The following is a 16,432-nucleotide window of genomic DNA, read 5'->3' on the forward strand; positions in this document are numbered from 1 at the left end:
GGTGTCCCGTGTTCGAATCCCAACTTGATCCCGCCTCCTATCTCTCGCCCATTTTCCTGTCCTGACATGATATAGGCTAAAAAAAGGCAAAAAAAACAAAACAAAAAAAATCTTCCTTTGTGTTTTACAAAATATTGATAATAAAATATTAGAATATATTAGAATACATATAGAATATAGAATATCGGTTGTATCGTGACATAAGGGTAGAGCGTACTGTAAGTGTATCATCCTGGCTTGAAAAAATGAATTCAAGACAAACTAGATTTTCTGCTTTTTCATTTTTAATCTTTTTTTATATAGACATTTTAATATGTATATATAAACAGACATTTCGATCCATTTCCCCACCTGCTACCTGACACACAGACATTCACTCACTCACAGTCCACTTACATTCACTTCCCATAATAAATTATCTTTCCCTCTAAAGAAAGAGCAAAGCAAATGCACACAGAGAAAGTGGTATATGGTTGACTCGCACACAATACATCTTCCATATTAAGATGTGATTTTAGGTTCTTTATGCTTTTCGTATCAATGTGAATGTAAGCAAGGCCTTGATTTAACAAACCTTCTTGGCTTTAGTTGAAATTAACTATGCAAAACTTATTTTGTACTTCTTAAAATAAACTATGATAATACTTAAATATCACACACGATTGTTGCCTGTCACTGTGACAAAAATGAATATGACAAATCCAACTGGATTCCATGAATTAATTTCTTTTTAATGATGAAATGAACATTATTGTTTTAACTGCAGCTACATTTACTTGTCTTTTCATAAAAGACTTTCATTAAGCTTTTTGTTTAGAATTTGTCTGAAGATTACAGTGAGGACAGATTCATACATTAAAGGCACAATCTAAAAATGTAACATTCTCCACATGGGAGAGATGAAAACATTATTTAATAACTATCCTGCAGTCAACTTTGTGCATTGCTTTTCCCCTCACATGACACCAAAGCGGTTTATCATTTTGAGAAAATAAAATACATAAACATAACCCTTTCCTGCATATAATTCTTGTACATTCCATCTTTATCTGTTCTGTAATTCTCCATACAGTTCACATCATAAGACTTTTAATCAACACCCCCATTTATTTCTTAATATAGATGTCCATATTTATCCCCAAACCCTCAGTTCTTTTCGGTTTAAAACCAAAGAGCAGAAGTGGTCGTGGTGCCAGCGTCTGAAATACAAATAGCTGTGGCTCATCACCAGACCACTGCACACTTGTGTCCACATCCATAAAATATACTATACTATTCTTGCCCCAAAAGACAAACTAAGTTCCTGTTCCTTGCACCTAAACACACTGAAATAACAGTGAGGACACAAAAGGAGATGTGGGAACACCATCAAAAACGAAAATAAAATGCTGGGGAACATATAATAATAAACCACCCAATCTTTTCACCCCCAAATATACCAAAAAACACTCACTCTGGACAAAATATAAAACATTTTAGAAGTGCTGCTGATTTTTTTTCGATATACTGAGAATGAAATGGCCCTTGATCATTTGCTGAGGGAAGTAATGTTTACATGATGATGCTGAATAAGCCGTATCATCCAGGCACAGTTAGACTACATATATTATTTTGAACTTTGCCCAAAGTAGACCTCTGTGTAATTAAAGAATAACAATAACACCCACCCAGAGTCCTTGTGTCAGTCAAAGTTTTGTCCTGAAAACAAGGACTGTTCACATCCTGTGTACAAACGCACATACAGACGCTCACATACACACAGACACATACGTGCACCAAAGTCTTTCTGAAAACAACGAAACCTCTTGAAACTGGATGTTGCACATGCTCTCTGAAGCACACAAACACACACTCCATTTAAGTCGTCATAAAGGAACCTCCAGCAGCTTTTTGTGTAGGTACTGCTTCACTTCCTCTATCCCGTTCAGCTTCTCCAACTCCAAATAGGGCAACTGTAAGTGAAAGGAGCACATTAAAAACGAAATAAAAATTCTGTCATTAATTACTCACCGTCATGTCATGAGCTTCGTTCATCTTAAACATCAAAAATATTTTGGAAGAAATTCAAGAGCATTCCGACCCTGCATAGACAGCAATGGAATTTCCACGTTCAAGGCCCAGAAATGTAGTAAGGACATTGTTAAAATAGTCCATGTGACATCAGTGGTTCAATCGCAATGTTATGAAGCTACGAGAATACTTTTTGTGCAACGAAAACAAAAATAACGACTTTTTTCAACAGTTTCTTCTCTTCCATGTCAGTCTTCGATGCGTGTTACCACAATGCAACCACTGATGTCACATGGACTATTTTAATAATGCCCTTACTACCTTTCTGGTCATTGAATGTGGAAATTACATTGCTGTCTATGCAGGGTCAGAAAGCCCTCAGATTTCATCAAAAATATCTTTTGTGTTCCAAAGATGAACAAAGGTCTTACGGGTTTAGAACGACATGAGGGTGAGTAATTAATGATAGAGTTTATCCCTTTAAGCCTGCAAGAAATTGAATAAATTTAAATATATTGTTCAGTGTGTTTACCTGAAGTATGATGTAGCCCAGTAACTGCAGGTGACGGTCTCTCATTGCCCTGGATCCGACTAGCACGTCAGAATTATGGCAGTAATGCCATTTATCATTTACCGACATAATAACCCTGTATGTGAGAAAGGACAGAAAGAATCGGTTAAAGATAATGAGCAAGACATTCAAGCCTGGATGGCACAGATATACATTTGAGGTCAAAGGTTTAAATTCACCTTGCAGAATCTGCTAAAATGTTAGTTATTTTAGCAAAATAAAAGGGATCATACGAGATGAATGTTATTTTTAGTTAGTACTGACCTGAATGATATATTCCATTTAAAAGATGTTTACATATAGTCCACAAGAGAAAATAATAGTTGAATTTATAAAAATGACCCGGATTAAAAGTTTACAGGCGCTTAATTCTTAATACTGTGTTGTTACCTGAATGATCCACAGCTGTGCTTTTTGTTTAGTGATAATTGTTCATGAGTCCCTTGTTTGTCCTGAATAGTTAAACTGCCTGCTGTTCTTCAGAAACATTCTTTAGGCCCCACAAATTCTTTGGTTTTGCATCATTTTAGTGTATTTGAACCCTTTCCAACAATGACTGTATGATTATGAGATCCATCTTTTCACACTGAGGACAACTGAAGGACAAGTATGTGCAATCAATACAGGAGGTTCAAAAACAACACATTAAGAGCCAGGGTGTAAACTTTTGAACAGAATGAAGACATGTACATTTTTCTTATTTTGCCTAAATATCACATTTCTGTCATTTAGCACTGCCCTTCAGAAGCTACAGAAGATGCTTACATGTTCCCCAGAAGACAAAATAACTTAAATTTACCCTGATCTTCAAATTCAAAAAGTTTTCCAAAAGGCTCTGAATGCATCGTGTTATGAGTCCCTCAGTTGTTCTTAGTGTGAAAAGATGGATCTCAAAATCATACAGTCATCGGAAAGGGTTCAAATACACAAAAATGCTGAAAACCCAAAGAATTTGTGGGACCTGAAGGATTTTTCTGAAGAACAGCAGCAGTTCAACTGTTCAGGACAAACAAGGGACTCATGAATAACTATCACTAAACAAAAAACACAGCTATGGATCATTCAGGTAACAACACAGTATTAAGAGTCAAGCATATGTAAACTTTTGAACAGGGTATTTTTATAAATTCACTAATTATTTTCTCTTATGGACTATATGTACATATGTAATTTATGTGAAATATCTTATTCAAGACAGTACTAAATAAAAAAATAGCATGCATTTTGTATGATCCCTCTTATTTTGATTACAATAACTAACATTTTACAAATTCTGCAAGGTGTATGTAAACTTTTGACCTCAACTGTATTTGTTTGAATGATTAATGAAGGACTGACCTCTTCACCTGCTCTCCTGTGGTCCGGTCAGCTTCAGGGTTGTCTGGGTTGTGAAGCTGCAGTGGAGAAGCGGCTACAACATCACTCTCGCCACCCTCTGGGTACGAAACACCTTCGTAAAATGTCGCGATCTCACAGTCCGGCCCCGGGTTTGCTCCTGTGGCAGCACCTCCCTCATCCTCCAAGATTTTTCCAATGGAGAACTGGAACAGTGAGTCTTGCGGGGCAACCGTCCCTGGAATGGAGGTTCCTGACTGGGTCAGGCAGTCTGAGGGGCTACTGAGGGTGGAGCTGTCCTGGCTCTCCAGAGAGTGCTCCTTGGCTAGCGTCGAGTAATAATCTGTAGTGGTGTAATATGGGTTGTAGTCTAGCGCGACCGTTCCATTAGGGCCGACCCTCTGAGATCCTCCTGCTGCTGCAGCTGCAGCGGTTGGGGGACGCATGTGAGCGGAGAGGAAGGCCGACTCCTCTCCTGCTCGTTTGTCAGCGCCTTCCTCCAATGACGGGGCAAAGGGAGAGAACTTCTGGAAGTCAGTAGTGAGGGCCGCGACAGAGCCGGGCCCCTCTGGAGATTTGAGGTTCAGTACTACACACGCAGTTGAACCTGCTGCTAATGATGCTGCTGGTGTGCCTGTTCTGATGGGGAGGACGCGGCCCGTGCTGTCGATCCACAGCAGGAAATCTGCCGTAAAGGAAAACAGCATGAAATGAAGGTTTTTGAGGAAAACCTTCCATCATTTTTCTCCATATAGTGGACCTTAATGGGGATCAGTGGGTTGAAGATCCAAATTGCAGTTTCAATGCAGCTTCAAAGGACTGCAGCTGAGGAATAAGTGTATGCAATTTAGCTCTGCAGTGTGCATGGGCGACTTCACGCATTATGTAATCACTTTGGAAAGGTGACGGTGGTTAGTTCTTCATCTGTGTACTCTGGTTAAAAAAGGCAAGGTAGGGCAAAAATCGAATTTTCTCCTCCAACTTCAAAATCGTGTGACACTGTTGTTTTACCTTTTTCTGTAAAGGGTGTTTGACTTTCTTTGCACATTTGCTTTGTTTACACTGGGTTTGTACTTCAGCCTACAACACGTGTGACCTTTTCAACGAGATTACGTAATGTGTGAAGTGAGCTAGTGCGAGACAAGCATTTGTGGTTAAAAAGTATATAATTTTTAAGTATTTTTTAGAAAATGAAAGTGAAAAATTATTTCACTAGATATGACTCTTATTCCTCGTCTTGGATCGTGTAGAGCCCTTTGAAACTGCATTAAAACTGCAATTTGGCCCTTCAACCCGTTGATCCCCATTTAAGTCCACTATATGGAGAAAAATCCTGGAATGTTTTCCTCAAAAAACTTAATTTCTTTTTACACTTACATTTACTTTTTTAAATTTTTTTTGGAGCAAATAAATGCAGATTTGGTGAGCATAGGATACTTGTTAAGTAAAATTACAACTATACTCTCTAAAATGAAAAAAAAAAAAAAAAAAAAACCTACTAAAATTAATAGTTAATCAATACAGTCAAATTATATGTACAATAATATAATAATGCTAAATAATACAATTTAATAATGCTAAAATTCATACATAGAATAGGCATTGGCCATTACATTTTTTCTTTTTGGTTGTTAAGTGTTGGTAGTGGGGGCTGGGTTTTGACACAAATTTCACGATTCAATTAGATTCTGATTAATAAGCTTGTGATTGCGATTTGATATCGTTATTTTGGATATATATGAGGTACAGTACATGCAAAATTTTTTCAAGGAAAAAAAATCTTTCAAGTAATGCTGTAAAATAAACATGAGAGTCAGTTCGTACTACATTAATATATTAAAGGTTAAAATTAACTGATTTATATACAAATGCTTAAAATAATAAAGTTACAATTACATAATTATATTTTTATTCCATTTAGTTTTTTGACGAAATCGTGGCTGTTATAAAAACTTAACGAAATTATTTAAACATAAATGAAACACTGAAGAACAGTACAAACGACAATGAATATGTTCTATGGTGTATATATTTAGCAAAATGTTCTTCACTAGAGTTCATTTTTCTAGCTGACTAACGAGTATATAGTCACAGAATGTTTTTTCGTAAATGTGACATTGAAGCGGTTATGTTGACGTTTTTCCGCAGTTGAAAAACACTGAGCGATTACACAAGACAGGATACAGATTTCAGGAAGTTGTACTACTTTTAACATACCATTAGATGTTCATGTTTATTTCGTGCTGAAACTGGTTTGAGTGAAGGAGATGATCAGTTCAAGTGTGCTTTGCGCTCCCGCTTCTCTTAAAGGAGAAGTCCACTTCCAAAACTTCCAAAAAAAAGGTTCACATATCATTTACTCACCCCCTTGTCATTCAAGATGTTCATGTCTTTCTTTCTTCAGTCGTAAAGAAATTACGTTTTTTGAGGAAAACATTTCTGCATTTTTCTCCATATAATGGACTGATATGGTGCCCCGGTTTTGAACAAAATGCAGTTGTAAACAATCCCAGCCGAGGAAGAAGGGTCTTATTTAGCGAAACAATCTTTTTTTTTTTTTTCATTAAAAAAAAAATGTAAAGACTTTTTAAAAAAAAAAAATGCTGAAATGTTTTTCTCAAAAAACAATCATAATCAAAGACATGAACATCTTGGATGACAAGGAGCTGAGTAAATTATTTGTAAATTGTTGTTCTGGAAGTGGACTTCTCCTTTAAACTGAGGCACTACAGAGATCTGTCACTCAACATTAAACAGCGCCAAAACGGCATTTATTCTTTTACATCATATAGACTGATTTCAGCTTATATATTGTCCATCGGCTACCCTGATCTCCAGCCATCCAAAAAACTACATCAGTCGACCTCTATACAAATGCCTGGATTATAAAACAAGAAAATGACCTGTGTAATATCCCGGTGCCAGAACTTCATCTTGTTTGTAGCCGTGCTCACCAACAAGCTGGCGGAGTGCCTCTGCAACCAGACCTTTATAACTGCAACACAAACACTCTGAGCTCACTGTGACCTGGACAAATTGATGCAACATCTCTTCTGGATTTCAGGATAGCGGTGGACTGAAGTCACTTACCTGTATTTGCGGTTCACCTCATCTGCAGTTAAAGCGTGGTCGAACATGAGCACTTTGTGGGTATCCTGAAGGCGAGGTCCAGTGTAGTCCCTGTATTCCAGCTCTACGGCTGCATCCAGCAGTGAAAGGTAGCGACGTACAATCAGGGCATATGGGCTGTCTACAAACGAGAGAGAAAAAAAAAGTAAAATTATTACAATTACATTGCTACAAAACTTCCTATTCACCAAAGAATAGAGGGAAAAGTATAACAATTTCCACAAAACAATATTAAGCAGTACAACTGTTTTCAACATGGATAATCATCATCTTTGAATGATTTCTGAAGGATCATGTGACACTGAAGACTGGAGTCATTTCAAAATAAAAAATTAGTTTGAATTGCAATAATATTTCACAATATTTGTAAGCATATAAGATGACTTAACTAGTATTCATAAATATAAATAGAGAATGGAACTGAATATTATGTAAAATAAATAAATCAATCAATAAATAAATCCACCAGCAGAGGTCACTATTGCTATCTGTGCCTTGTAATGTGTTTGGAAGTATATGTTAAGGCAGTTTTAGTGTTTACTTATGTGTAAGCAAGATATTATAAATAAGTTTCATTAAACATTAAAAAAAACAAACAGGAAGCCTTGAACCATCTAAGCAAATAAGGCTATATAAAGGCTGATTATTTTAACTTTTCAAGAGACAACGTCTTCTTAGCACTCCACAAACACCACCAGTTCACTTACTAAAACAAGAATTCAATAATTACAAACTCGAACTCACTGGTGACATTACTGATGAACGATGGAGAGAAGACACGGTGAAGAACAAGCCCGGGAAAATGACCCAGCTGGAACAAAGACATGAGGATGTTTACGGTGGCCAACGGTGAGCTCAGAGCCTTTAGTTCAAGCACCATCTCCAGCTTGGAGAAAAACGGAGCTTCATTAGCCGGCCGATAACTCATACGACTGAACGGGAAAACAAGCTTCTGGATCACCTAGACAGAGAAAATGTTAAAAGGAGGAGAAGGTAAATACATTACATTGCTCATTTGGTTTTATCAGCATTATGTGATATAGAAAATTAAAGTAAGTTTTTACTTCTTAGGTTTTTAGGTTCTTTCCTATAGAAACAGCTCTTCAGTAGTGAAACGGAACAAGTTGTCTAACCTTGCTGTCCAGGTATTCACCCTTCTTGACCAAGAAGTCAGCGATAGTGTCTAGCAAGCGTGTTTCTCTGAGACGATGGCGAGCGATGTATTTGGCGATGAGGGCCATGGTGTAAGGCGTAATGCTATCAACCTTTTTAGGCAACTCTTCTAAAAAGATAAAATGGGTTTAGTTAGCCTCATTCCTCAGCCCCCATTCAGTTCTTGGCAACAGGAAATCGTGTATCATTTCAGAAACTTTAGTACAAAGAAATAGTTCACATATAAACAAAGCTAACATCGTATACCAAGTGGTCAAAGCTTGACCCAGTTAGTACCTGCTGGAAGGTGCCGGAACTACTTCCCTAAAGGGATAGTTCACCCAAAAATTATAAAACGGATAGTTCCGGTCCTTGATTCAGATTGATTGAGCCGTATTCTAAGCTGTTGTAAAATATTCCTTCGCTCAGCAACCATTTTGTTGCAACCACAACCAATTTCTGAGGAACTACATTGTTTGGCGGAAGAATAATGTTTTTATTAATATCATTACACTACATTATATGGAATAATCGTTTTATAAAAGCAAAATATAACATTTTTATAAAACCCCCTGGTGCCATGTGGAGTGCTTTTTATGATTTGCAGATGCCATTTTTTGGGATTTAAAATCACAACAGCCATTCACTGCTGTTATAAAGCTTGGAAGAGGCAGGAAATTTTTAAATGTAACTCTGATTGTATTCATCTAAAAGAAGAAAGTCATATACAGGTAGGATGGCTTGAGGGTGAGTAAATCATGGGGCAATTTTCATTTCTTGGGTAAACTATCCCTTTAATACTCAGATTATTTCTTTATTGACACATACTCAACATTTTAAATAATAAAAGAAACAGAAGTGTCAGATTTATGAACAGTAATTTCTTTTTGTTCATCAGATTTTTTCAAATACATAATTTTTCACAAAAAAAGGGTAGTGCGATTTTAAATTGCAATAATATTTCACAATATTTAAATGTATTTTTAATCAAATGCAGCCTTGGTGAGCATAAGAAACTTCTTTCAAAAATATTAAAAATCAACCCTGGGCTGTTGAAAGACAAGGTTTAAACATAAATAAGTTTCATATTTGGCTAAACCGTTCCTAAGTCTAGTAAAATTGTCTCTTTTAAGTCATCATGCACACACAAAAATGTGTGTCTGTTGTTAACTTACCTGCAAGGCTGCTCACAAACTTCTCCTGCCTGTTCTGGTAGAAGAGGTGAGAGCTGAAGATAAGCTCGAGGCTCTTGTTGCTAGCCTCTCTGGCACATGCTGACAGCATCTCATCCAGCAGAGCCATCTCATGGTCCCTGACGCTGCTAACGCTGGCCAGCGTGTGCTTCACCAGCCGCAGGATCTTCCGGTTCACCACCAGCTGCTCAGGAGAAACTCCATCCGCCGCCCGCAGTGCTCTCCATTTTGTGCGGTAGTAGGAGAGCAGGAGGAAGAGCGTCTGGGGGTGGCGCTCCCGCTCTATGTTCTTCTCTAGCCCGGCAAGACATGATTCAATCAAAGGATGCTGGCTGGACGGATGAAGCTTCATGCTGCTGCTGAAAACCATGGAGATGTCCTTTTGGTTGAACTGGGACAGGCGAGCCTGGGACTCTTCCTCCAGAACCTGCACGATCTGAGAATCACTGGGCAACCCTGAGTGAGATGTACAAAATACATGTTTTTATATTAAAGTATTATGTCAAGAAACTACTAGCACTTGGGTCATTGACATATCAAGCAGTGGCAACTAGGGCTGTCACTTAAAATACATAATGTATTATAAACAATAGAGCTGACGTACATTATGCTTCATAACAAATGAGTGCAGAGGGCGCCAAAGGCCTAACTATTGTTTTTTACTCTTGACTGCTTGTGATATAATCCTTGTTTAATATTTACCAAACATTTAATTCAAATGTCCACTCAGTCTAATATTTGGCCATTTCTTTACGACAGAAATGCTACAGTGATTGTAATTTCTTGAATATGTGGACACTCAAAGCAAGGGTTTACACTTTTATTTTGAAATTGCAATGAACAGTTAGCATATTGAGAAAGACACTAATGTATTCTCCAGTGTTTGTGTAGGTTTATAAATGATTTACCGTACAAATCTGATCAAATGGCGTTCCCAGATGATTTTAATTTTTAAAAATGTTTCTAAGCATTTTGGCATCCTTTTGCTTTAATAACAAAGCAAACTTTAATAAATAATAATATGAGCTGCCATGGAAAACATATACGATTAATTGCGATTAATGACATCCAAAACAAAAGCTTTTTTACTTACATAATATTTATTATTTATATAAAAATACACACATGCATGTGTATTTTTAAGAAAAATGTTATGTTTCTATATTAAATATATTTATATATAGTGCCGTTCAAACGATTAATAGTGATTAATCGCATCCAAAATAAAAGTTTTTGTGTACATGTGTGTAATATGTATATTTATTATGTATATAAAAGACACACACAGTATATATTTTGAAAATATTCACATGTATGTACATGTATATACTGTACATTCATATAATATATATAAATGTATTTAACATATAAACATAACATTTTTCTTCAATTTATACATGTATGTGTGTGTAGTTATATATACATAATAAATATACAGAGTACAAATATATTATGTACACAAAACCTTTTATTTTGGATGCAATTTATCACGATTAATCATTGCTCAGCACTAATATAATATAAATGTTTACATGTAAATATTTTCAAAATATATACTGTATGTGTGTGTATTTAAATATGCATAATAAATATACACAGAACATATACATACAAACTTATTTTGGATGCGATTAATTGTGATTAATTATTTGACAGCACTAGGTGTTTGGACTCCGCATTTTTATATTGTGTGTAGTTTTTTTCTTTAAATAAATGAATATTGTGATTTTTTCTTCAAATATTTTATAATTATTTATTTTATTGTTTTTAAACTTTTTAAATATGAAAAATATTTTTGAACAGAGCTACATCTAAAGCCATTTCAAATGACTTATTTTTTAATAAATCCTTGGTATTTGGACATCAGTTTGCTTTAATAACAGCATAAATTCAATATGGTACAGAAATCATCTAGTGTTTGCACTTTCTCTTTTTTAATTTCTTTAAATAAATTATTATGTTCAGTCTTCTCCTTAATAAATCCTTTAATTGACATATTTGAAAGCACGTCATTTCTTTATTTCTTTTGAGGAAAGGGTAACATGTTCATGGTCAATATCAATGTCATCTGCATAATTAACTAGCAATCCAAAAAGAATGCATTAATATTTAAAAATCCCTGTCTATGTTATCTAACTACAGTACATTCACTTCAACTGTTGAACATGAAGGACTCACCAAGAGCAGCTACAGCATAAAGGCAGTTAACAATGCTGAAGTTGTCAAACTTGGAGCAGTCGTTGACAATGGCGTCACACAGCGTCTGAAAATCTTGATTATCCAGAATCTGTCTTATGGCGTTCTCCCCCGAACCTCCAGCAGAGGATGCAGGTAAGGCCCCATCACCTGCTCCCCCTCCTCCACCGCCTGATCCACTCCCACCTGCCTGACCTCCAGCCTGCTGCAGCACCAGGAGCTGACCGATCTTCTGTAGGGCAATGGGGTAATGATTGTGCGAGATCTTCCCTGGATTCTGGGTGACCCATCTCAGAACTTCATCCACGGTGCGCGAGCGATCGATCAGCCGCTTCATGGTGAAGAACGTGTCGTAGCTCATCTTCTCGTGGATGAAGTTCCAGGTCTTCTTCTTGCCGTGGTGCAAATGCGCATGTGGCTGGAAGTGTGGAGGAGGAAGGTGGGTGACTTGAGGGTGCGTGTGGTAGTGCTGGTGGGTCTGGTAATGGGGCCGGTGGGCGTCTAGACGGGCTTGATAAACGGGTGGGTAGCTCTGAGGCTGATGGACATGAGGGTGATGAGGCGGAAGCGGATGATGGTGGTTCTCCAGCATGGGCGGCCCTCCTCCCATCAGGCCGATACGGCGACCTGGCTTGCCCCCACCACCGCTGTACATACGTGTGGTATACATACTAATAAGAGCACCTAGACTCAGTAGGCTAGAAGGCTGGTGGGGCGAGGAGAATCTCCTGCAGGTTAAGAGGCCAAAGCGGACAGGCAGCCCCAGCATGGTATATAGGGTGGTCCAATAGTGAAGTTCAAAAGAACACTCCTACAAACAAAAAGCACATTGTTTACTTAGTAGACTTTATAGTACAAATGATTAGATCAGTCTGTATCCAGCAGCTTTTACATTTGAACCACAGTGAGATGCAATATTATGGTTCAGCACTTAAAGAAACTCATCTCCACACTAATGAATCAGGCAGGAGGTGCTCCAGAAATAGACGGTAACTTGAGAATTGTCAGGCTGATGTGCCCTTTCCATCAGGGGCTGAGCGGAAGAGAGGATATCCCGTCCTCACATCAGAATCAGACCTCATTTATGAATTAGGATCGCTTTTGTAACACAGTTCTAAGGTTGATCAAGGATGTACACTAAAGTTTGGGGTCAGTATGATACTTTTATTCAGCACGGATGTATTATATTCATCAAAAGTGACTGTAAAGTCTTTTACATTGTTACAAAGAAATTATATTTCTATTAAATGCTGCTTTTTTCAATGTAGCATGGTTTCCTCCAAAATATTAAGCAGCACAACTGCTACTTTAACACTGATATTAATAAAAATATTTCTTGAGCACCAAATCAGCATTTTAATATGATTTCTGAAGGATCAAGGGACACTGGAGAAATGGCTGCTAAAAATTCACAGGATTCTGTCATCACAGGAACAGTAACAGAAAATAGTTATTTTAAATTGTATTAATATTTCCACAATATTACTGTTATTACTTACACTACCAGTCAAAAGTTTTTGAACAGTAAGATTTTTAAAATTTTTTTTTTAAAGAATTCTTCTGCTCACCTAGCCTCTATTTTTTTGATCCAAAATACACCAAAAGCAGCAATATTGTGGAATATTTTTACTATTTAAAATAACTGCTTTCTATCTTAATATATTTTAAAATGTAATTTATTCCTGCAACCAAAGCAAATTTTTTAGCATCATTACTCCAGTCTTCAGTGTGACATGATTCTTCAGAAATCATTCTAATATGCTGATTTGTTGCTCAAGACACATTATTATTATTATTTTTATCGTCACCATCATAATCATCAATATTTAAAACAGTTGAGTACACTTTTTCAGGAGTCTCTGATGAATAGAAAGATCCAAAGATCAGCATTTATCTAAAATAAAAAGCTTTTGTAACACTACACACTATTCCATTCAAAAGCTTGGAGTCAGAATAATTTTATTTTATTATTCTTTTTTTTTTTTTGGCATAGAAATTATAGTACTTTTATTTACCAAGGACGCTTTAAATTGATCAAAAGTGATGATGAAAACATTTATAATGTTACAAAAGATTTCTATTTCAGATAAATGCTGTTCTTATGAACTTTCTATTCATGACAAAAACCTGAAAAAAAATTCTACTCAGCTATTTTCAACATCATAATAATAATAAATGTTTTTTGAGCTGCAAATCAGAATATTAGAATGATTTCTGAAGGATCATGTGACTGGAGTAATGATGCTAAAAATTCAGCTTTGAAATCACAGGAATAAGTTACATTTTAAAACATATTCAAATAGAAAACAGTTAAATAGTAAAAACATTTTGTACTGTTTAATTTCAGTACTTTGGATTAAATAAATTTTACAGAATTTTATCAAATATTACCAACCCTAAATTTTGGAACAGTAGATTCACATATTCAGGATTGGAGGGATCACATTAAAAATGCATATCAGACAAGCACTTATCCAAATACTGCATAATATTGAACATTGCATTATGATTCGAACTGCTGTAAACAGAGACTGACAATACAAGTGCATCTGCTGTCAGTGCCTCATGTTGGCGTGTCAATGGTTAGACTAGTCACTATGGAAACACTGATCCTATAACCACATCTTCAGCTAGCCATGAACAACAACATTTTTAGACTACTCTAATGCTGTGTCCACAACATTTACCTCTTTTAATGAAAATTCAGTCATCATTTATTCACCCTCATGTTTTTTCAAACCCATCTGACCTTGTTACTTGCATGGAACACAAAGGGAGATATTTATAGGAGTTTGCTCAAGCTGCTCTTTTCCATACAAAAAACTCTATATAGAAAATCATATAAGGACTTAGTAAGCAGGAAAGGGTACAATATTTTGACAAACTAAAGTTAAGGTGGTAAAGATCCATACAAGCAGTGTTAATTTAAACATTAGCCTAGTATTTCACCTACCTGATTGGAAATGATAAGAACAAACACGAATTCAGCAGATTCTTGCCCTGGAAATCCCGGTACAGTTTGGTCAACCACAAACGCCCTTTGTCCCACAGACAGTTTTTTGCACTCGTTTCCTTGATTTGTTATAACTTTTGGCAGTCTATTGTACTCCAAATGTTTTTCCCAGTCCGACTAATTAGTACAGCCCAAAACGTGACAACAATTGACCATTTTCAGCAGCAATAATCAGCAAAATATGCAAGCTTCGTTCAGTTCAGTGGCATTGTTTACATTCTCTGCCGCCAAAATGGCCTACGGTGTCAAGATTTTCAGTGAATAACAACTTTGCAACCTTAACTTTGCTATGTTCTTCAAAAAAACCTTGGAATATGGTCATTAAAAACTACTTTTTAATAATAATATATTAAGCAGCACAACTATTTTTAACATTGATAACGCAAAATATTTCCTGAGCACCAAATCAGCTTATTAGAATGATTTTTGATGCTCATGTGACATTAAAACTGAAGTAATGGCTGCTATAAATTGCAATAAATTTGATTTTAAAATACATTAAAGTTACTTAATTTATAAGTTATTCTTTTCCACACATCTTGTAATGTCAAGCGTGCTTTGCATTGTTAACAATTTTGAGCTCACAAAAACTTTGTGTATATCTTCACACTTGGAATACAGTCATACGAACTACTTTAATGATGATATTTTCCTCATTAGCTAAACTTTGCATTTCATTCTGGTTTGGAACAACATGAGGGAGAGTAAACGTTGACAGATATTTCATTTAAGGTGAACTGTACCTTTAACAGTTCTGGACCTGTCCAGTGACAGTAAAAAGCTTGAATTTTCTTAATAAATATACCACTATAAAACAGACTAGACATAAAATTACTTTCTTTCAACATAGCCATAAGACCTCGTGTGATAATGTAGTTAAAAGCAGGCTTACATGTTTATCTCAGAGGATGGCGCATGGATGGATGTGCAGGGTCAGGAGGATGAATACGCACGCAGGACTTGGTGGCATTGGCAAGATTATTGCTCTTGATTCAAACCGTTTCGACGGCTAACTGTGCTGCACAGCCGCTTGGATTTACAAACAGATCTTTAATAAAGGTTTTACTGGGACTGACATGTTGTAAAAGCAGAATTTATGGAGCATCTGCCGAGGCCCCGGAAGAGGAGCAGAGCTGAGCGCTGCTAACGAGCTGCTACACCGATGATTTCACAGTATCTGCGTGTTGAAGCTGCGGTTGGCTTGCTCCGCGTCACGAAGCGGCGAGAGTTTTATTAAAATATGGCTAATATTGTGCGTAAATGTGGTGCGATCCGGTAGGACATGGCTTGAGCAACATGCACGACTCTTTCCCCAGCAGCTAAAGTCAGTGATTATCAGTACAGGTGAAGGTAAAGCTGCCTGATCGTGACTATTTCTCTCTATGATTTCGATACAGACTCATACACGACACTCGTCTCCTGTCGCCGCGGCGGACTCGTCTGTCAGGGCCTGTAACCTCGGGGTGCCCAGCCTTCCGTTACACTCCCCTTGCACTCCGCCAGTGGTCGTCCGCCGCCCCGGTGATCGCCATGTTCCCGGAAGTCAACAGAGGCAGTCCGGAAACACGTGTTTGCCGGACGGTGATAGTTTTTTCTGTCATAATAGTAGTTTTTCTGATTTTAACGAAAATCAAAAATAACAAAATTATGTTAAATGATTAAATTAATTATACAAATTACACAATACTTTGTTTTTTCCCCCCACAATTCGGAGAACAATCATTCGGAGAATAATAACATTGCACAAAAAATACAAAAGGTACATAAATTATTCCCATATTTTATCAGACAACTCTTGATAGTCTTCTTGATAGTCTATCCATCTATGTATCT

General features: G+C 36.7%; 1 protein-coding gene across 1 annotated transcript; it reads right to left on the reverse strand.

The window, feature by feature from the left end:
* Nucleotides 1-866: 866 nt before the first annotated feature.
* Nucleotides 867-16,150, reverse strand: fastk (Fas-activated serine/threonine kinase). The gene is made up of 10 exons (XM_051136460.1): nt 15,492-16,150; nt 11,569-12,397; nt 9,373-9,846; nt 8,179-8,327; nt 7,790-8,006; nt 7,007-7,166; nt 6,820-6,911; nt 3,920-4,601; nt 2,543-2,657; nt 867-1,952 (listed from the first exon to the last, which is right to left on the reverse strand). The coding sequence occupies exons 2-10, from the start codon at nt 12,353-12,355 to the stop codon at nt 1,866-1,868; spliced, it is 2,763 nt and encodes a 920-aa protein (XP_050992417.1). The 5' UTR covers nt 12,356-12,397; nt 15,492-16,150; the 3' UTR covers nt 867-1,865.
* Between the last annotated feature and the right edge of the window lie 282 nt (nt 16,151-16,432).

This window comes from Labeo rohita, chromosome 2 (assembly GCF_022985175.1).
Source record: "Labeo rohita strain BAU-BD-2019 chromosome 2, IGBB_LRoh.1.0, whole genome shotgun sequence".
NCBI classification, from domain to species: domain Eukaryota; kingdom Metazoa; phylum Chordata; class Actinopteri; order Cypriniformes; family Cyprinidae; genus Labeo; species Labeo rohita.